This window comes from Phoxinus phoxinus, assembly GCF_949152265.1.
Source record: "Phoxinus phoxinus genome assembly, chromosome: 18".
In the NCBI taxonomy this organism is placed as follows: Eukaryota; Metazoa; Chordata; class Actinopteri; order Cypriniformes; family Leuciscidae; genus Phoxinus; species Phoxinus phoxinus.
The window spans coordinates 23,498,008-23,521,430 of NC_136893.1; the positions used below are offsets into that span (position 1 = coordinate 23,498,008).

Genomic DNA, 23,423 nt, shown 5'->3' on the forward strand with positions numbered 1-23,423 from the left:
AGACTTGTCTGTGAAACCGGGGGAATGGGTACCGGTATATTTTATTAACAATATATTTTTTGAACTTGAATTTTTTATTTTTATGGTATTCTGCAAAAAAGGAGAAGAAATGTATTGTATTGTTAAATCTAATATAATATTTCACCACACATTGTAGGGTAAATTAATCACAAAGCTTACTGTATCATGTCTGCAAGTCGAACACACCTTAAATCTACAGAGGTCAGGTGGTACGGCAATGTGGTACAACTCGTAGCTATGAGAAAACACCGAGTTTACACGTTGTTTTACAAGTTCTACATGCAGGTAAGGGTTTTTACAGTGCAGAATTGTTACAGTAAGTACGACATGGCGTGAACGCTCCTTCAGAACAGGTAGCTACTCGCGGGCCACCACTCGACACTATTAACTCGTCACTATTACTACACAGCACTGGGAGATCCAGTGAGAAAGAGTTTGAATTGGCCTCAGAGTTAATAACATCGCTGCGAGATCTATTGAGAAGCATTTCAATTCGTCGCAGAATTCTCTATTGTAAACCATATCAGATCAAACAGTGCTGATGTGGAAATCAGGAGAAACATTGTGCCATGAATGAATAAGTTATAGAAGGCTTTTCAGTTCACAAATCACCAACATTCACCATGGATTTAATGTAGTAACGCTAACTGTAACCATGGTATTGTGGCAGAAATGGTCGAATGTTTTTCCATTATTCATATCAGGGTTCGTACAACCTTTTGAGAGTGAAAATCAAGCACTTTGAATCAAAGGACTATCAAGTGCATCCCACAACTTTTTCCCAGCACTCCTAAATGTTCTGCTTGTGCTCTTCATATTTTTACAGTAAGCGGCTACAGTGCTCCTAGTAAGAAAAGTTAGGCCTGCCGTCTCTCAAAGATCCATTCAGGACTGTATTACGCAGTGGCATTTGGTTTTTCTGCCTGATTCATGAACCAGTGGTTTCGATGTGGTTTGATGCCCAGCATTCTGTTCTCTCAGGCTGACAATCTCTTTGTCCTCTCCAGCAGAGAACATACCGTCTCCAGATCTCCAGGTAGGCCTCCCTGATCTTTATGATACGAAGGGCGTAAACCACAGGGTTCACCGCTGAGTTGGCGTGAGAGAGGAGTATTCCCGTGTAGAAGGTGATCTGGGGACATCTTGTGGGCCCGTTGAAAGCAGTACGCAGTTCATGAGATGCAGAGGCATCCAACATGCTGCAAACAGCAGGAGAACCAGAGCCAGAGAACGTGCCAGCCTCTTATCCTTGATTAGAAAAGCCCTTAGTTTAGATTCAACGGTCGCCGAAGTCTCGTCTTCCCTCCGGAGGAGTTTACGGAGACTGTAGAAGACCAGAGAGTAAAGAAGAGTCATGGCTGCCAAGGGGAGTAGGATGCAGCCCAGGTAGTTGAAGTAGATCATATAGGGAAGTGGGATGACAGCTAAAAAGGTGCAGTTGATATGGGAAGGGTTAAGGAAAGGGGAGGACAGGGAATGGCCGTTGTGTCAACCAAAGAGAGAAGACAGGATATCAACCAACACAGGACTACTGCAGCCCATGAGCGCTGCTTTGTTCCTCCAATCACAGAGGATTTGTTCATAAATGTCAGCCACTAATTAAATGGGCAGCGGGACACACACTTAACCTAAATCAAAGTTCCTTTAAGTCAAGTCATTGTCAAGTCATACAAATGCCTCTCAGGCATGCAAGTGCAGCTCCTAGCAAATGTGCAGTCTCTCCGCAATAAAGTGGATGAAGTCCAAGCACACGTGAGGTTTTTGGAGGAGTATCGGGACGCGTGCATCCTCGCCTTCACAGAAACATGGCTTAAAGAGCACGTCTCCCAAGACGATATGGAAATTGATGGCTTTGGAGCACCCTTTCGTCTTGACAGAGACCCCGCGGTGACCGGTAAGTCACTGGGCGGAGGTTTATGTTTATACATTAATAAACGCTGGTGCAGTACAGTCATCATTCGTGAGTCCTTGTGTACACCAGACATTGAGCTTTTAGCGGTGTCGCTACGGCCATTCTATTTGCCGAGGGAATTTCCACAACTATTTGTGACTGTGGTTTATATTCATCCCAGGGCTAATGTTGACATCGCAACACAAATCCTGACCAAAACAGTGCAGAGTTTTCAAGCGCGAGCGCCGGATGCGCCGATTTTTTTAATGGGAGACTTTAACCACTGTAAACCCGGAAAAGCGCTTGGTCACTTTTTTCAATATGTCACTTGTCCGACTCGGCATTCCAAGTGTCTTGATCTTTGTTTTGGGACAGTCAAAGGAGCATATAAATCACTCCCGAGAGCTCCTATTGGTGCGTCCGACCACAGTGTTGTTTATCTTGTTCCGACATACAAAACTGTCCTGAAGAGGAACAAGCCTGAGCGAACTCTGGTGCCGGTATGGTCGGATAAATCGGTGCAGGATCTACAAGAATGTTTTGCTGATACTGACTGGGACGTTTTTAAGAATGCCTGCACGGATATCAATGAATTAACAGAAACGGTTTCTAGTTACATTTCTTTTTGTGAAGATATGTTTGTCCCCAAGAAATCCCGTTTAATTTATGCTAATAATAAACAGTGGGTCTCAAAATCCGTCAAGAAATTGATTAATCAGAGGAATATTTATTTTAATCAAGGAGACATGCAACAATATAGGGAGCTCTCAAAGCAAGTTAAGAGAGAACTTAAACTTGCAAAGTTTGCTTACAAAGATAAAGTTGAAAACTTATTGAGTGCAGGTAATGCACGCCCTGCATGGGAAGGTGTGAAAAATATGATGGGTATGCCAACAAAGAAGAGTGTAGTCTCACTTAATGGGATAAATGACTTACAACTTACAAATGAATTCAATGTTTTTTTTAATCGTTTTGATGAGCATAATTTGAGTACAGAGGTGTCTGACCTTAAGGATAATGCTTGTACTCCCCCTAATGTTCACATCGATAAATGTGCTGTCATTAGAGCTTTTAGATCAGTCAAAGAGCGGAAAAGCCCTGGTCCTGATCATATTGGAGGACGACTTCTTAAAAACTGTGCCGTGCAGTTGGCGGACATCTTCACATACATTTTTCAACTATCACTGCAGTTGCATAGGGTCCCTCGCCTTTGGAAGGACTCTATCATTGTTCCAATCCCAAAAATTAAAGCCCCAAAGCTACTGAATGACTTTCGACCTATAGCACTCACTTCTCTGGTGATGAAATCATTTGAAAAACTGGTGAAGACTGCCATAATGAACTCTGTGCAGGACAAACTGGATCCTCTACAGTTTGCTTATAGACCAGGTCGAGGTGTGGATGATGCCACGGGAACTCTTTTAAATATGGTTTTTAAACATCTCGAAGGGGCAGGTTCTCTGGTCCGTCTGCTTTTTGTTGATTTTTCTTCTGCATTTAACTGTATTCAGCCTCATGTTTTAGCTGATAAACTGAAACAAAACTTCAACATTGACCCAGGTTTGATCAGTTGGCTGATGGACTTCTTAACAGAGCGGCCTCAGCGAGTCAGGGTGAATGGGATCCAATCGGATGTTCTTTTGTCATCAACCGGATCTCCGCAGGGCTGTGTACTGTCGCCACTTTTATTTGTTTTATATACTAATGACTGTCAGAGCAGCTATCCAGGTCGTCATGTTGTTAAGTTTGCTGACGACTCTGTCATTGTTTCACTTCTAAGTCAGAAAGACTGTGGGCATGGTCCTGTTTTATCAGATTTTGTTGAGTGGTGTGGAACTGCCTTTCTAAACATAAATGTGAACAAAACTAAAGAAGTGTACATCAACTTTGGCAGGTCACCTGTGTCTCTTCCTCCTGCTCTTATCAACAGCCAGGCTGTGGATCAGGTAGAGAACTACAAATACCTGGGGACGGTCATTGACAATAAGTTGCGTTTTGAGTCGCAGGTAGATGCTGTCTGCAAGAAAGCTCATCAACGTATGTACTTTTATCGGAAACTTAGAAATTTTAACCTGGATACTACGTTTATGAAAATGTTTTATTCCTGTTTTATTGAATCAATTCTTACTTTCTCATTTATCTGTTGGTACGGTTCTCTCTTGGAGAAGCAAAAGAACCGTCTTAATGATGTTGTTAAAGTGTGTAGTAAGATTGCTGGAATTGCCTTAAATGACCTTAGCGAGGTGTACAGGGTCAGATGTGTGAGGAAGGCTAAGGCTATTATTGCTGACCCTTCTCATCCGTTGTGCCAAGAGTTTTTATTGCTTCCTTCCGGGCGTCGTTATAAAGTTCCACGGGGTAACACCAACAGGTTCAAAAAGTCCATGATCCCCAGAGCGATTAGTCTTTTAAATGAATGAGTATATTTAATGTATTGTTTTACAATGTGTTCTTTGTTTTTTGTGTCGATGGTATGTTGTATGTGACTGCTGACTGTAAACTAAATTGCCCCATGGGGGACAATAAAGCTTACCTACCTACCTACCTATCTCTTTGAATGGGGAAACATCAAATTCTCCAAAACTGTTCGCCAAGCTTACGATAAAATTTGAATAAGTGATTCGAAATCACCAATGAAATCTGACAACAACTCTCTCATACATTTTGTTTCTAAACGCTCGAATCATGACAGAAAGCGACTTTTTTCAGGCTGGATCAAGCTAATGCGCAGTGGTAGTCTGACTGACTCCGGAGCTCCTAACGGCTGCAGTGACGCGATGAATTTACCAATCAGCGATTGGCTCTTATTTAGAAGGTGGGACTTATTCCGCCATATTGAGCGTTGCACTTTCCCCCATTCGAGTGACGAGTGACGCGTCATGTGTTATTGTAGTCTGTAATTCGCGTATTGTGCCTAAATCTACCACACTTGTGGAAAAGAGGTTCACTTTGATATATTTGCGAATTGCATGAAATGTTTTCAGACACTTAAATGCAAGTTATTTACAATTAAATGAAAAAATATATTATAGTTTAAAATTATATTAAATGCAGTTTTTTGACCCACTTAAGCACGACTTAATTACATCTTTATATGTCATTTCAGAATCACTTCTATTGTTTTTGATATATGGTTAAAGTTATTGGTGAATACTGACAAGCATTTATGTAATTTCTATTGAAACTTTTATGTCATGTAGAATATATTTAAATATATTTGTTATTGCAAATTCATAATGATGAAGTTGTACATGTTAAATTAACTATAAATGTAATATTGAATAACACACTGAGTTCAAATTATAATTAATACTTTAAACGTGCTTTAGTATGTTAGTCAGCTCATCAAAATAAGTGTACTTCTTTAAGCACGACAATAACATAATAACATAATGACTTAAAATGCACTTTAAAGTAAAACTTTAATTTGACCTTATTACAAAGTGTACTTTTTTAAAGTGTAGTTGTGTGTTCAGAAACATGGCCATGAAAGTGTACAAGCCTTTTATTACACTAATATTAACTATATGCAAGTATATAAAATATAAAAGAAATACATTTTAATGATTTTTAAGTATTTACATTCAATACAATAAAGCGCACTTCTTATTCCCAAGGGTAATCATTCTGATCTACTAGTACTCCAAAATACTAAACTATAAACAATATTGATTTTTAATCATGACATTTGACTCGTCACTTTGTTATCACCAGGCCTGCATGATATCTGATTTTATGTTTGGGTTGATTATTATGTGTTTCTCATTGAGCTCTGGATGTGGGAAAAGCATATGTTACTGTACGTGTCAGTTGGGAATAGTGTCAACAAGTGCCATATTGTTTAGATAAATGCAGTATAATAAGAGTGACACTGTTTATTGAGCCTCAAAGACAAATACAAAAACAGGACATGAACTCTGCAAGGCCTTTGTATGTTAAAAAACTGAGAAATTAAAAGCTTTATTTGTACAGTGTTTTTCTATTAGTAAGTGTAACAAATGACACTTTAATTGTATAATTTGCTAATTAAACTGACCCAAAATGAAAATTGTCTTATTTTATTTAGAATATACCCTTATGTCATTATCTCATATGTTGATGTTGATATTTTGAACGTTGTTGATATTTTCCATTAAAATAAAATGAGGCAATGAAGCCCCATATAGGCTATATCACAGTCCAGATAACTTGTTAGGCTATTCTAGGTTGTATTGACTCATTTTTTTTATTTTTTTTTAATAGTGAATTGAATATTCTCAATCCACTGTCCTTCCACATTAAAAAACAACAACCTCAGAAAACAGTAAGCTACAATATGACACTATAGCCTAACATTAGCAGGTTAGTTTGTTGATTGCTTTTCGTTGTATTGTATATCTCTGTGAAAGAAGAACACTTCGTTTGCTTTTGCATTATTAAATGGACAGTTCGCCCAAAAAAGAACAAATGCTTTTATGGTGCTTTTTATACTTTTTGGAAGTCCAGACGTCCGGAGTATTTCATTTTGTGCTGAATAACTTAACAGTTAAATGACTCGCAGCGGGCATGTGTTATAGACAGGAGTATAATAATGAGTAGCCTAACAGTTTGCATGACACGTGTTGGTACAAACTTAATGACACATTTAGGGTCTGAAATAAACACGAGCCAACCCGCCAAATGCGGATGAAAATCAACCGTGACGGTTATGAACACACTAGCCAATTTGGCGGGTTCTGATTATGTTCTGTCACTTTCCATCGCCGTCACAGTTTCATTTCATACGACCCGCGTCCCATAAACGGACTCGGAGAAATGCCGCACATCCAACACTTTTGCGCCCTCTAGCGTCTATATTGCGACGCTGCTAAGTGCCGATAATATGCAGAGCTTTATTAGAAACATATTTATTATAAATTATTTATCCATGCACATCATTTATTTTATTTTATTCCTGTGCCCTCATAAAAAAAAAAGTCTAAATCTAAAAATCTCTTTGGCATGCTTACTGGCATGAGGGCGGGATATAGCAATAGCAAACCACAACCATCCAATCAATTCCCAGTGGACAAAATCAAATCCCGTCCTACATTTTTTCTTATTTGAAAAGCCTTTTTCTTTGGATATGTCCAAATAGGGAAGATTACACTATTGTGTCTTCGGTTTCATGTTGACAAACAAATTGGCTGGTGGGTAAAAAAGTTCATTTCAAACCCTGGACACATTATGATACAATATATACAGTGTAAGATCATCTCAAACTGACTGTAGGTGCATTCAGGCCATGTTGTAATTACCCGTATTTACTATATTTCAACTGGTAAAAAGCGTTAATGTCCACATAGAGCTTGGACAGTTTGTAAGATGGGGATTTTCTGAGAGCTCGTAGTCTACCACCTGTCCACTGCAGATTCATTGAGGTGTTGATAGGTTTGCCATAGAAACGTATAATTCATAGTCCGAGGACGTGAACAACTTTGAATATAATTTTTCACGTGTTGTCATCTCGACATGACGTGAATGCATCACGTGTTTGCTGGTTCTGACTGTTAACATAAGATTGCCAAAAGTTCTTACCTGAGAGGTATTGATACCCGCAGGTATCGGTCCACAGCAATAGCCAAAAGAGACAACAAAGATGCTTGGGTCAGCACCAACACCACACAACTGACCGCCGGACAGGCATGAAATGGGATCTCCACCAGCACAGCCAGTGGCACTGCCACCGAGCCTACCAGGAAACCTGCCACGGCCAGAGAGACCACAAAACAGAAGGTATAGGCTCAAACACACAGACCAAACCACCAGCACGTTGCCCAGGCAGCAAGCCACCGCGATGGCGAGCTCCAGAGAAGTGTAGACCAAGAGGAGAGCAAATAGTACTGTAGCCTACAAGGACAACGAGCAAACAGAACAGAGATGGAAAAATCTGAAGAAGCCTGTGACCACTTTGCTCTCACACACACACACGCACACCTCTGATCTTCTCAATGGACAATTTTATTCACACTGTCACATCTGTATTTCATTAACTAATTCCATTTGAAGGCGGACAAAAATGATGATGTTAAATACCGAGTCACAGTCAAAATGTTGAAAAACGTGCTGCTTATTTGAGATCTATCACACTAATAACCACAGCTTCAAAGTTGGGTGATTCTCTGAGATGGGTGCCTTTTGGGTCATAACTGTTTTTAGAGATAAAACTATTTACATTCGATAATCATGAAAACAAATCTCAGATAACGGTTGAGGTAACAATGTGTAATTAGACCAAAGGTTAATTTTGCGCTGGAGTTCTCCTTTAAGCATTAATTAATAACAAACATCAATTGATCTTTCCATTTGAGATATGTTTCCCTTCTCTCTGCGTCTGCATTTCTTCTTGCTCTGTACTGTCTTTGCCTCTCTGCTGCTGTTTTTGCCATTGGGATGTCTGAAAATATTCAACAAAATACCATAATCGATTATTTCTGACAGTTCACACCACAATACAACAAGTCTACAATTGAGTAATCTACTAAGAAGTGTCAAACATTCAACCCTGTCACAACGATTCAACCCTGTTATAATAAAAAAATGTGAAAATGTGATGGGGTTGAATGTGACGGGGTTGAAGTTTTTGGCTAACAGTAGCTGTAACTCCATACTTAGCTAAGACAGTAGCATCACATGGCATTTAAGACATCATCAAATTTTAATGTTTTTCAAAACTATTATTGAATTCTTCTTAAACCGTTGTTTACTATCATTTAGTCATACAACAGAGTTGAAATGTTGAGCCTGACAATCTTAATCTGACAGTGAAAAACATGAAATATAGGTAAAAAAAGATACTGACACTTGCCTTTCTTTGCAGCATGTTCTTCAAGAGACTTGTGTGATGTCACTTCCTGGATGTGATGCCACAGGGATTGATCCATTATTTTTATAGGGGGGTAAATAGTATGGCGTGACGGGGTTGAAAACAAACTGGAGGACGTGTATAAATATTGCAATTTCATATATAATTAATGCATTTTTATATATATATGTATATTTTAGTTAAAGTAGACCAACATATGATTATATTAGCAGCAACATTTTGGTATGAATTGCACTTTTTATTTGTTTGATATTCAATAAAAACGTAATGATGGTTAGTGAGGACATGCAAACATGCTTGTTGTCTACTACTTAGGCAACTCATTATCTTTAAATAAAATTTTTAAAAAAGCAATTGTGTTGTATTATAATACAAAGGCACCTGGTTCTATTAATTGACAGCGTTAAAATTCATTTTGTGATTTCCTTCAATTGAAAATCTTTGAAGTAAGTTTGGGGGACTTGAAGGGCACCCAATTCAGAGAATCACCCAGTTATCTTTAGGTTCTACAATGGACTACTTGCACAACTACTTCCGCGTTACTTATTAGGCCTACATATCGGGAGTTTCCGGTTAGAGTGTTCAGCGCACCTCCATACACGAGAATGCAGATTATCACTACGTTTTATGGATGCCAATTGATTAAAACAATAAATAATTATCTCTGTTTTAATTATCTTGAGCCTGCTGAAATGTTCCTATAAATATTTTTTATTTCCAACTGTTCTCTTTAGATATAGCCTACTTGTTGAGCTTACATTTTATTGAATTTGACTTAGGCTATAAAAAGGATTGCTTTTGTGCATTGGTGCTTTATTCCAGTCTTTTTAAAATAGTTGAATGAATGAATGCTCGAGGTGCCTGTAGCGATGTTAAATAGGCTAGGCTATTTAATTTATCTTCCAACAGCCTAACGCACACAGCATGAGGAGAATGGCAGTCAACTTCGTTGAATATTAATTAAGCATTTTGGGCATGAACATGTAAATAGTAAAAAGATTGACATTGAAAAACACAGAATGATTAAAATATTTAATCCAAATAAATAAATGTTCGTGGTTCGTACTGATGTCTGTTTTCCATAGCTGTTTTCACACACTTCAGCGTCACGGTCACTAGTGTAGACAAACACTGACACCTTGTGGTGAAATAATGCGTATTTTTAACAGCCGCAGCTTTCTCAGATTGGCTTAGTTTGGATTAAAACTTTATGTTCCGATGAGTTTGGAAAATTCTGCACACAACATCAGAATATCCCTTCTTCTGTCAATAAAAATGTCAAAATGTTTAAATCTTGACATGAATGTCTGCAATTAAATCTTATTGCAGACATTCATTTTAGGTGGCATTAACTCATTGACTACAGTAGCCTACATTGAAAGTAAACATAACCGGAAATAAGTGGTATATTGTTTCCAAACGGAAGTGCGTCACGAAGTTCAGTGCAAGTGGTCTATACTGGCGAGAAACTGTTTGTGCAGCAATAAACATTTAACTGAGCAGTATGCTGCATTTGGCACGTGACCATATCACATGCAAGTTTCACGAGTTTACATGTTAATGAAATCTGATGTAATATTTAAAAGGAAATGCTTTATTTATACTGGCTCCTTCTTGTGCTGATTGGATGATTACCTGAACATGCTCCTCCCGAACTTTGTTACATAAAACTTCATTTAATTCACCTAGGGCCTTCACCTCGGAAATAATGTGTTTTTAATGCAATTTATGAGGAACTGTTTGTGGTCAAACAATATAATGCGTCACAAAAAAAAAGTTATATTTGATATTACTTCCAGTAGTGTAAGGTGGTGTGGTAACAGAAGCGCACAAAGAATATTAGAGGTAGAAAAACATAAACAGTATTTATTTTAATAAACAAAATATGCAGTAGATGCAAGGAGACTAAATAACAGGAACTTGGGAGAGCACATACAAACAAACTAACAAGGAGTAACTGAAACACAGGGCTTTAAATACACAGACAAAGGCAACTAGATGAGACAACGGCAACTAACTAGGGAGTAATCAGGGACTAAACTGGAAGGGAATACAAGAAAATAAAGCACAAGTACATAATTACTACTAAATTACATATCTCTCGGAAGGCGTGTCCTCGCAGTGTCATAATGTCCAACGGCAGAGGGAGGAAGGTGGTTTAGGAGGTGGGCGAGGAGCAGGTACGGATGGGGACCTGGAGGTGACGGTAGAAGGAGACACCGAGGAGGCAACAGAGGGATGAACTAGTGTGGAGCATGAGCGATGGGTCCAGGCAGCACCAGGGGACTGACTGACGGATGCGGAGCCGTAAGAGATGGAGACCCAGGGGGAGCTGAGAGGAAGATGATCTAGAGTGACACTGTAGGTTTGGGAGGCCAAGGCTATGTCTCTCACCTGTGGGACCAAGGTGTAAATAGGAGACCCGGAAGGCCGGTGGGACACCGGAGGGAGTGAGGACAAAGGACGAGCCAGAGGGAAGGAGGTGTCCAATGGAGCAAAAGCGATGGAGGGCTGAGGCGTAGCCGGAGGCCCAGGAAGTCCTCGGCAGGACCAGGACAACGATGGACCAAGGCAGAGCCGGAGGATAGAGGGAGCCCAAGTAATGACGGACCATGGTGAACCAGAGTGAGCATGGAGCCAAGGTGGAGCAGAGGGACTAACAGACCGGGGTGGAGTCATGGGCCCAGAGGTCCAAGGTGCAGCCAGGGAATCCGCCTCACAAGGCCAAGATGGTGTTAGAGATGCCCGAGAGCTGAAGGGAGCCAGTGGATAGGGCAGAGCTAATGAGTTTAACGGCACCAGCAGAGAAGGCGGATCCAGTGGAGTGGATGGAGCCAGTGGAGAGGGTGGGGCCAGTGAGGGAGGAATGATTCCAGATGGGACCAGTCCATGTAAGAAGCCAAATGGAACAGGCTGAGGAGGAATGATAACGAGGTTTGGGACTGTGGTTAGGAACTGGCTCCGTGGTCCACAAATCAATGAGCCATAGCTCCTCTTCTATACTCCTCTATACTAACAGACTGAGGTGGAGTCATGGGCCCGGAGGTCCAAGGTGCAGCCAGGGAATCCGCCTCACAAGGCCAAGATGGTGTTAGAGATGCCCGAGGCGGAGCCAAAGAGCTGGTGTGTTAGAGTGAACACCAGTTGTTTGAAACGGCCTTTTATCTAAAAGAGGAACAGAAGACGGCGCTCAAACCGTTCCTGCAAGAAATACCTTTTTTCTGTTTTGCCGACCGGATACGGTAAGAGTCTAACCAGTTAGCTCCGCTGGTAGCTAAACGTTTGTGATTGGTCATAGTGTTATCCAATTGCGTGCAGTGAGATTTTCAAATGCATGCTTGGTGCCGCCCCTGGAGTTGGGAGAACAGGGAAATATAACACTTGAGTTACATTTTTAGCCAATCAGATTATGTGTTACACACACACAGCTGATGCAACTGGTTTCTGGTTGTGATCACTGTTATGATGATACATTTCTCATATCAAGAGTAAGTTACACTGTATGGTCCTCCTGGATCTGAAGGAATTTGGGATTAGACATCAAAAGGACATTGTTGTCGGTGTAGTTGTTCTGATTACGCAATCTTCTGTTATTCTCTATTATTGGGACCTTGCTGACATTTCACTCCCTCCATCTGCTGGCCAGTGTTCATTAATGCATCTTGTTCATTTAAAAGAAGTGACTGTTTTGTATTCCTACGGACAACAGGGGGCAGTGCTGCGTTTGAGTCTTCATCAGCCAAAGTCTCCGATGGACAGACAGTTGTGGTCAGAGAATGAAGCAGTGAAATCTATTATTAGGAGATGAATGACTGGGAGAACTGAAAAGACTTAAAGATCAAGTTTGAGAAAAAAAAATATATATTAAGAAATGGCAAAATGACCAGACAATAAATTCAGTTCTCCTCAAAGAACTGGCAAAAAAAAAAAAAAAAAAAAAACTGACATGACAGAAAGTGTTATTTTTTTACACAGTTTTTGTGTTAAAGATTTTGTCTTTGATATAAATCTAAAATAAAAATTTTATGAAAATCTAAATATTTTAAATCTAATTTAGTCGATGTTTAAACATTTCATAATTATACATTTTAGACTGAAAAGGAATTTTAGTTTTTAGTTTAGTAAAAAAATTAAAAAGTCGATATTTTAAAAAATGTTGAAAAAGTGTCATACATATAATACTAAAATGTAATAAAATTTCAGGACGTTTTTGATGAATGTATAAGCATGTGAAAATGTATGTGAAAACTGTGCTATTTGTTTTATTTATTTTTCTATATTGAAATTAAAACAGCATGTCTCTGTATGATAATAGAGCACCAGGGTTAATAAAAAAAATAATAATTGCAAAATACAGCTTCATCAGTCTCATTTCAAAATGTTCATTTTGGATCCTAAATGAACGTCATAATTAGTACTTCAACATGATCGCAAAACTAACATTGATTTTACGCAACAGTACTGTAAACAGTAATTTGGCAACTTAAGTTTCTTACAAAATTGTGTACAGTTTTATATTTTAAGGTCTATTTAATTAGACTATAATTGTAACAGTTAGTGTGGTTTTAACAGAAAGCCACTGGCATGAGACAAACAACATCTTTCTCTACTCGACAATCATTAACAGTTCTGTTGTAGTGGCGGTTTCCAGAGTACACATGCTTTGCATAATGTGGCCATATGTGCGTGAATATGTACATGGTGGGCATGTGGTAAACTGCCATCAGATGGAGCACAGGGCTTTGTCAGAGATATTGTCAATTGTGTGAGCTCCTCACGGTGAGGCTTATCAGTGTGAGAATTTTACAGGTTGTAAAAAAAAAAAAATTCAGATGCTAAAAACAGAGCCCTTGTTTACTGCAGATGCATGTGACTGCATTTCAGAGTTACATTTCCACTGAGTATTAATGTCATTGAAATGTTTACCTTACAGCATATTGTTTCTTCCACTAACAAAAAAGTATTTCATTGTTAACACATATTATGGTAATACCATGTTGTTTGAGCATAAAACACTGATATACGCACTTATTTTTTTGTAGCACCATATTACCATGGACAATTTGCATATTTACTGTAACATTTAAACAGACAGTTGCAAACTTATTCCTGATCGAACTAAAAGTGGTTGACTCTTACTCTTAAGAGTTGTTGATGTAACCTAATTTTAATCGTTAATCAACAAGTCTCGGAATAGATTAAGTATGTTAATGTGTTTGGTCTTGGTAGATCTTCTACATTGTTGCTGCTGCCGTGCTGTTATTTCCATTAGATAGACAGACATGCTGCTGCTCCATAAATAGACATACATAAATCCCATAGCAGATATAGGCAGGTGGAGCTGGGGCAGGTGGAGGGTTTCAGAGGAACTCTAATGGTGCGTTTACACCGGACGCGAATAGGGCGTCAGGCGCGAGTGATTTCAATGTTAAGTCAATGCAAAGACACGTTACGCGCATAAAAAAAATCCTGCGGCGCGAATGAGGCGTAGAGTGCGGCGCGGTAGACGCGAATACGCAACTTTACGCGCGAATGCCGCGAATTGAGCATCTGGCGCGTTACACGCAAATGATTTATGTTGAAAAATGCCGCCCGAGTTGAAAAATCTGAACTTCTGCGTCAATTCGCGCAGCGTTAACCAATCAGGAGCCTGCCTGCTTCACGTGGCATAAAGTGACATAGCATAACAAACTCCTGCTCGAAGTCACTCATTCAAAATGGAGAAACTAATTTTAGCTGTGAGTGATCACCCGGAATTATATGACTCGAGTTCATACTTTTATAGAGACAGGAACAAAAAGGACCTCGCTTGGAAGAAGATACGCGATTGTACAACGTGGTAAGTTGTAAGCAGGCCCGGTTCTACGGGGGTGCTTGAGGGTGCTAAGCACCCTCAAACAAAAGTGAAAGCACCCTCAGATGAAATTATTAATAGCACACATGTAAACGAGATTTTGCCGACAATAAAACACAGACGGATTCACACTCATACATACACAAAATAAATCCATTAACACGATTTTTCAAATCAGAAATTATTTAATTATGCTTTCATGTTTAATGCATTTGATTGGTTGTGTCCTTTCGCAATCGTGATACGCATAGGTGAAGATGTCTCTTTAATTGCCCACTTTGCTTGCATGTGTGCGTCCCGCTCAGGAAATTCGTTTACGCTAACAAAATGAAACCTTATTATAAAGTGTTACCATTTTTTTAATAAAATGCCTAGCGTTTTTGCTGTTGGTTTGAAGCTTTAAAATAATATTTAGTTGCTAGGCAGGCAACGTGAAACCTTTGAGCTAGTCAGCGTCATGTCAGTGACTAAACTTCACAGCGGTAGAGTTACTCAGGACACTGCACTTATACGCAATCACAAAAGTTCATTATTTGCTCGTGTTTTAAAGCTTTGCCGGGTTAACATTTCATTGGCGTTCTGTTCTGACATGATGCACTTTTTCTGAGCATGTACGCGCGCGCGCACTATCAAATGATTTTTTTTGGGTCAGACCCATCTGCTGGAGCTGGGAGGCCGAGACTGAGAGAGCTACATGGCGCTACATGGAAAAATATGCACCAAACAAGCCACTTTGAAATTTTTCTATTTTCATGAATACAAAAAAAAAACGGTAGCCTACAATATGAAATTTGGGTGACCCTCCCCCTGGACTAAAAAAATTTGGATGACCCAACGTTTATGTAAGCACCCTCACTATTTTCAGAAGCACCCTCAGTGATTTGGTTCTAGAACCGGGCCTGGTTGTAAGATATACAAATTTCACTTTTGTGTCACATCATTGACCTAACTCGCTAGCAAGCTGCCGTGCTGCTAGTTTACACCTATTTAAAAGATCTATCAACATCAGACATCTTGTAAAAAAGATGGCCGCCTTTCGAAACTTTGAAACTTTCGCCTCTGACGCGCGAATGGACACAAAGTGATCAAGTGTATAACTAGACGCGGCAGGCGCGAATATGACGAGCTATTCGCGTCCGGTGTGAACGCACAGTAACAGTGCACTACAGGACCAGCTTACATCAAACACTAAACCAGATTTAAATAATCTCATTGGTTGCAGAATCAGCAGAGGCCAATCAGCTTTATACCATTTAGTAAATTATGTAATTGCTAACAGATTGCATGTAAAGGATTAGCTTGCGCCATCTAGAGATTCATGACTGAGCTACGTACATATGTTGTCTGGTCGGTTCAGTCATATTAATACTTGGGGGGAAAAAACTGATCATGAACAAAAAATTTTCACAATGTAATTTTATAATAATTAAAAAAAGATGAACATGACTGCATTGTCAAAAATACAACTTTGCATGTAAATATTTATTTATTCAGGCACATCAGGTGTCAAGCATTTAATGGCATTAAAAATTCATTGAAATTAGCACAACTGGCAAATATTTTATATATAAAAAACGGTATTCATAACTGCATATAACGCAGTGTAATGGTTAACAATCCTCAGATTTACATATTTCAAAGATCACCTTCAACTTCATAGAATTCCATGTTATTCAATGTTAGTGTACATACAAATTCCCAAGTTCAATTGAGCCTCAATTAAGCCAAACAATTTTAGAAAATCAGTGTTTTAAGTCCACATTACATTATGAACATTAAAAAGGCAAAACCATCCTCTGTAAAATACTCAGTATTTATTTACTCTTTCCCAGCTAGGAGAAAGTCTTGGTGGATGGAGCACATTAACTACCCATGAATCTCTGCGAGTTGTTCTGGAGGCCTCTCAGTGTTCTCTCGGTGAACTGATAGGTGAGTTTACGCTTCACTTTGCAGATCTCTCCTGTTCGAGAGTAGTTTCGCAGGGCACGGGCCATTTTCTGGTACGTCATGGTTTTCCGGTTGCCCTTGCGTCTGCCCCACATCTCTGCCAGCTTTTCCTTGTTCTGGGAGGAGAACTGGAACGTGCCGCTGTTAGACTGAACCCACCAAATGCAGCTCCGCATGTCTGGTGTCTGTAGCATCTCATATAAGAACTGGAACAGGCGCTCTTTCCTTTTACCTGAGAAATGTCAATGGTTTAGTGACGGTTAAATAGCAGAATGTAACATTTACCCATCTGTCTATTTATCTGTCTGTCTGTCTGTTTGTGTGTCTATGTAATCACTCAAGTAAACGAACGCACAGTCTATTATCAAGGCCTATTATTATTATTAAAAATTGTCCTATATGTCCCAATCGATCGAACCAAACCCAGTGTAAATCACAGAGTAACTATATTTGGAAGAAAAAAAGACTAGGCGGGTGAGATGTTGGAAACATAAACACAACATTTGTCACTAAATAAAGTCAAAAGAGCCCAGCCAAGTCTGTCTCGATGATATTCAGTTCTCTAGATATGACTCCTCAATGTAAGTGTGATTTTATGCCCATTTTAATTGAAGTTGTTTTTGGACCCCATTGACTTCAAACAATCTGTTGTGTTCCACAGAACTTGAATTATTAGAATTTATTACATGGCTTGGTTGAATTCTAATGTAGAATGCGGTCTGTTATTTCTTGATAACAGACCGTTGCTAAGTATAACACACCGTTGTCATGAAAAACAGAGCGTTGCCATGGACACTGTGTTCTTTAGCGGAAGCAATACAATCGTTTTTAAATCAGTAAACTCCTTTTTAAATCAATATTTTGTGTCAAATTATTGATTTATTTGGTAGGTAGCCATGCAATAAGCGGGATAATGTGTAGCTTTGCGCCGGGGTCCTGATCAGCCTGTCGGGGTTGTGTTCGCTATAACAACCGCCTCGCTATACATTATCCCTTACTTATAATTTATTGGTGAAACATTCCCTTTTAATTATTTTGAAACAGTCAATTTTAAACTGACTCGCTAAATCGAATCGACAGTCCTAAAACCAAAGTGAAAACAGGACAAACGAAGGCCCTATAATGCTGTGTTTTACCTGAGAGCGGCGCTAGTGCCATAGAGTCATACCCGATCTGTCCCTTCCTGTCAGAGGTCGGAGACGGGGGAAACTCTTGGCATCCAGAACTGGTGGACAGCGAATCTGAATCACTGCATTGGTTGCTGTCATACTGGCAGTGTCCCTAAAACGTAGACTGTTATTAACATCCACGCACAGGTCAAACTACATACAGAACTACACATGACTGTAATATTAGTAGTGTTTATGTCTGTCTGGTGAGACCTACCCACTCGTTGTGACTTGACTGAGAGAGCCACGTCTGCTGCTGCTGAGGCTGTTGTTCATGAGTCTCATCTGTTCCTGGGACTGCACTATAATGCCATTCATATGCATAACGACCAGACCAGCTGTTCTCTATGGAAACACGTCAGTCATTATTATCACATATGCTGCTCGCTACAATCAACAACACATACAAGCTGTGGTTATTTTGGATGATAAAGCACTTTCTCCTATCCAACTGAACTGGCAGCAACAAATACCATTTGTATTCCCATGAAAAGTGTAATAATTTGTAGCACTTTCAAAACATTGCTGTTTACTTGAGCGTCTGACCAGCCTGACGCAGCAACAGCTCGGCCAATCGTGTGAGTTTGGGGGCGGGGCTAGCTGTCTGACTGACCAATGGAGGACGTGGAGAAGATAGTCCTGTTTAAAAACTGCAGCTATTTTGTTGTTGTTGTGGCTTTTTATTACTTTTTATTACTAAATTTCTGCAGTTTTTACAGTTACTGGTATGGAGGTGGTTTTACATTTGGTATGGAATCCATGTCTTGAGACAAATAAAAAAGCTTTGTCAAATATATAAAACAAATATATACCATTTATAGGTTGATTCCCCTGAAAAGTGTGAATACTGTTAATCTGTAGCACTTTCAAAAGACACGGCAACAGCTCGACCAATGGTGTGAGTTTGGGGGCGGGGCTAGCTGTCTGACTGACCAATGGGGGACGTGGAGAAGGTAGACCTGTTTAAAAACCGTGTGACTGTGTTTATACTGGGGTTTTTTGTGGCAAAAATATCACACAATTCACAAGTAAGTACTTTTTATTGCTAAATTCCCACTGTTTTTACAGTTTCTCCTCTCTAAACTGAACGGTTATAACCTAGGGAATGGAATCCACGTCTTGAGACAAATAACAAAGCTTTGTCAAAGAGGAAATTACTAACCTTACAAAACTGAAAGTGCACTTCCATTCAATTCAAAAAAGGAGAAGTGACCCTTCCCTCAGTGGTGTTTTAGTTTTGATTGTAAAAACACTCACCTGCCATACTGTGCTCCTCTGGGTTTCTCCTCTGGACACATGGCGCTGACATCACCTCCACCGAGTGCTCCTGCAGGTATTCCTCAATCATGTCGAGGTCCAGGTTCCCTGACAATGCCTCTCTAGGGCCCAGGTCTTGGAAGTATTGAACCTGTAGGTGAGTCAATGCATGTAAGCAAGCACTACATGCAGGGCAGACATTACAATGAGCATCAGTGCAATAATGAAGTTAAATATTTCATTCTTTCGAGTTGCTTTCATGTTTAGGAGAGACAATTTTCTTTCCTTCTCGTAGATTCAAAGAACAACACATTTAAAAATTACATTACTTTTTTTTACAGTATAAAAGTTTACATATCCCTTGCAGAATCTGCAAAAGTTGTATTAATTTTAACAAATCGAGGGTTCATAAAATTGCATGTTATTTTTAATTTAGTACTGCCCTACAAAAGATATTAATATGCTTCCCAGAAGACAGAAAAAAAAAATTTGTTTACCCTAATTTAACATCCAAAATCAAAAAGTTTAAAACTTTCTAAATGTTCCTCAGTGTGAAAAAGGTTAAAATATGCTAAATATACTGGAAACGCGAAGAGAGTTCAGGACCTGGAGTATTATCCTGAAGAAAAGAGCTCAGAACAAACTAGGGACTCGTGAACAACCATCACAAAAACATAAAAAACAGCCGTGGATCTTCCTGAAATCCAGTATCATGAATCAAGTGTACAATTTTGAATGGGATAATTTTTATAGATTCAACTATAATATTTGTTTTTTATTTTGGACTCTGTATAAACATCTGTTATGTTAAATATCTTAATCGGGTACTAAATATAAAAAAACAACTCACAATTTGTATGATCCCTTCTTATTTTGTCAAAATTATATATATAAAAAGCTAATTGTATGTAAACTTTTTGAGCACAATTATATGAATTTATAGTTACAACTGTTTAACGGGAATATTGGAAGGAAGTTGCAACAATTTGCATGACTAGAAACTCAATCTCCCTCTTCTCAGTAAAAATGATAATCATTTGCATTGCGAGTGTGTGTGTAAACATTTTAGTGGTAATAATATGCATATATTTAATAAGCATATATTATATTTTGCCTACAGCATTTCGACATTTAAGCCACACTTTAAATGTCCGAATGTCACTGCATCAAACAACAAAATATAAAACTAAGTGTCATTTTACTTTCAGTTTTACACCAGCATATTTTCATACAACACATGCAACACTTTAAATGTACATCAACACTTTCTGCATTCGGGTAGATCAGATATGATATTATACAGGAATTTATACATGTTATATTTCATGCGCTTGTCATGCACCCCCCACCCCAGAAAAATCAATAAATAAATACTCACGGTTTCAAGGGCCAACATCTGAAAGAAAAAGAAAAAGCCAGATAAGTACAGTATACAGACCTCAAACAGCGCGTGAGTACACACACCGTACACGTGACGCTGCACAAGATGAACGGAATGCAGTTAGAATGCAGTTTGATCGCTTTCTCAAACATAATTCAGAATAAGCAAAGAAACTAAAACGCCAACTGTAAAATAAATACTCTCAAATAACTACAGAAGCATCATGAATATTCAGTTACCTCAATGTAGTTCCAGTGGCTGAGTCGACTATTGATGTGTCGCAATAGAAAAGTGGACAAGCCTATGACTGCCTGCTGAACAAGAGCTTGGAAGTGAAGGTGGAGCTGTGCATCACCTGTAATACACACCTGTCGTCTGATCTGACCCTTTTATATCCTCTCTCTCTCTCTCTCTCTCTCTCTCTCTCTCTCTCTCTCTCTCTCTCTCCGCTTCCCCCTCCTCCTGTACTCATAACGTAAGCCAACCTTCCATCATCAAAATGCAAATCTCTATTAATCAAACATTCATCTGTGTTTAACGGTGTGAGCGCGTCTTACAACCACTCCCCATTGCTCTGTCTGTTTTAAAGCCTTCTGGGCATTTGGTCTGCATTGTTACTTTGTGTCCTAAAGAGTGGGATTTTACTTATAACCGCCACAGCGATTACTGAGGTAATTAATGTATTACACGCATCCAGATAAAATCTCTTATCGCCGTCTGAAATCATGCAGTTGATATGATTATGGTGTTGATATGTCAGGATAACCATCATGACCCATTTATTTAAAAGTGCCATGATCCGGAATGGATGAACAACTTGAGATCTACTGAAGCAGATGTTCATTAAAATGTGTATTTGTGTAAAATGAAATCAACTAACACATGCATGTAAATCCTCATCTTCCTGTTCTGTGGTCAGTAAAGATGAACGACGGATAACTCGCATTCAAAGCTAAAGAGCGAGACGGCGGCTTCTAATCGGTTAAAGTGTAAAAACTTGTATATTGTTCCAAAATATTTTTATTTCAAACTTTCTATTCATCAAATAATCCTAAAAAAACAAACAAAAAAACGTTAAGTGCATTAAAAATATGAAGCAGCACAACTGTTTTTAACATTGATAAATTATATTAATGCTTAATGTTTCTTGAGCATCAAATAAAAAAATACATATTTGATCGCAGGAGTAAATTACATTAAACTTTCCTGTTCAATAAAACCATTGGTCACACTTTATTTGTAGGGGGTCTTTAATATGTCCTTATATAAATAATAATCATAATTGTTATGTACATGTTGTGTATTGTAAAACACTAGCTATTAAGGTGGGATACGGGTAAGGATAACACTTTTTTACATGTTACATTACATGTATAACAATAGTAAATTAAACATAATTACAAGAAACCAACCATAAACCAAACCTTAATACTAACCCTAAGCCTAGAGTAAGTAGTTAGTTGTTATTACTTAGTACTTAATTGTATAATTACACTGAAACAATGGCAACTTAAAATAAAGGATCACAGTTTGGGGAACACATATTCACTTTTAACTATGACGTTTCCTTCAATAAACCCATAATTCCTGCTTATTAATAGTTAGTAAGGTAGTTGTTAAGTTTAGGTATTGGTGGATTAAGGGATGTAGAATATTATCATGCAGAATAAGACATTAATATGTGCTTTATAAGTACTAATAAACAGCTAATATCCTAGTAATATGCATGCTAATAAGCAACTAGTTAATAGTGAGAATTGGAGCCTAAACTAAAGTGTAACTGAATAAAGTGTAACCTAACCAAATAAGCATAGGGACAGGTTTATGGGTATAGGTGTAGGTGTGGGTTGAGGTGTAAGGGAAAGGTTAACAGTGCAGTCATAGTATTTACAGAAATTCATGAAATCTGTAATTACATGCAGATTCTTCAATGTAATAACACATACATGTACACATTAAGTACATTGTAAATGATTCATTATGATGTTAGTACATTGTAGTTAAAGACACTTAATATAAAGTGGGGCCAAGAACTAATACACCCCCCCAAAAAAGTATTTAGACCACTTTAATATTTTTTTATGAATTATTATTATTATTATAAAACCAATCCTTTAATACATATGGCGTTGGGTCTGATTTCTTATAGGACGTCTTCTCTGTCCAATACAGTTGAGTCAATGATGCTTGTACAGTATATGATCCTTTTGACTGGATGACAATGTTCTTTGGCCCTAAAGTATTACATATTTTATTATGATCTTTGTCACCGTGATAGAACATGTCAAACTGCATACTGCACACATGAGGCAGTCAGATAGCTGTGCGGTAATAGTGGTGTCGTGACCTAACGCTTTGTTACTGCACTGGTTTAGAGATGGGGAAGTACCTATCCAAAACATAGTGTAGTAGGAATGCACCCCTCAGAGGAACAGAGAAAAGGGTTGGAAAGTGAAATGAGGAACAGCTTTACAGCAAGCTCATGTTCGCACATCTTTTTCTGGTACATCCAGTTTTATTCACATGAATCATTTTTCATTCAGACACGCTGTCTTTGATGGCTAACTTAGCATGTCTGTTATTTTACACCGTTCGGTCCATCTCCAAGTCTCTATGTGATATTCTGACCCCTAGATGTGGCTCCTTACTGTTTCCAAAAGTACTTTTGTCAGCAATAAAATTATACTTGGGCACTAAACCCTTTGTAAACAGCACTATCAAGCTGTGTGATTTAAAAGCATGTCTTAATGTAGAAAATAAATTAAGAGAGCCTGTAAAACTTGACAGCCAATTGTTGGTTCAACCTCTACTTTAGCAACGAGGTAATAAATGTCAAAAGGAAAATGATTGTCAAGGACACAACAATTTTAAATTCCAAGTACAATCGAAGGTCTACATGAATATGTGATTTATTGCAAATACTGAGTTTCATTGAGTCATCAATAGAGCAGAATATATATATATATATATATATATATATATATATATATATATTGTATGATCAATATGTTATGACAACATATGTTTTTGCATTGCTTTGACTCATCAAAATGAGTTAG

The 23,423-nt window shown here is 38.5% G+C and overlaps 2 protein-coding genes across 2 annotated transcripts; both read right to left on the reverse strand.

Moving 5' to 3' along the window:
• Positions 1-949: 949 nt before the first annotated feature.
• LOC306986029 (adenosine receptor A1) lies at positions 950-7,920 on the reverse strand (the record flags this gene model as incomplete). The annotated part of the gene is given in 7 exon segments (XM_079588861.1): positions 950-1,164; positions 1,167-1,511; positions 1,514-1,568; positions 7,446-7,467; positions 7,469-7,669; positions 7,671-7,780; positions 7,900-7,920. Coding segments are annotated over 7 exon segments (969 nt in total).
• An 8,095-nt stretch (positions 7,921-16,015) lies between these two features.
• LOC306985969 (uncharacterized protein) lies at positions 16,016-20,722 on the reverse strand. Its single transcript, XM_079588800.1, has 6 exons — positions 20,604-20,722; positions 20,362-20,379; positions 18,984-19,134; positions 17,944-18,071; positions 17,694-17,838; positions 16,016-16,789 (listed from the first exon to the last, which is right to left on the reverse strand). Exons 2-6 carry the CDS (start codon positions 20,377-20,379, stop codon positions 16,473-16,475), a joined length of 759 nt encoding a protein of 252 aa, XP_079444926.1. The 5' UTR covers positions 20,604-20,722; the 3' UTR covers positions 16,016-16,472.
• Between the last annotated feature and the right edge of the window lie 2,701 nt (positions 20,723-23,423).

Coding starts and splice junctions, on each gene's coding strand:
- LOC306985969 (XM_079588800.1), bottom strand. Junction 18,072..18,983: donor AGAGGAGCACAGTATGGCAG/GTGAGTGTTTTT, acceptor GTGTTTCCATAG/AGAACAGCTGGTCTGGTCGT. Junction 17,839..17,943: donor AGTCAAGTCACAACGAGTGG/GTAGGTCTCACC, acceptor TCTACGTTTTAG/GGACACTGCCAGTATGACAG.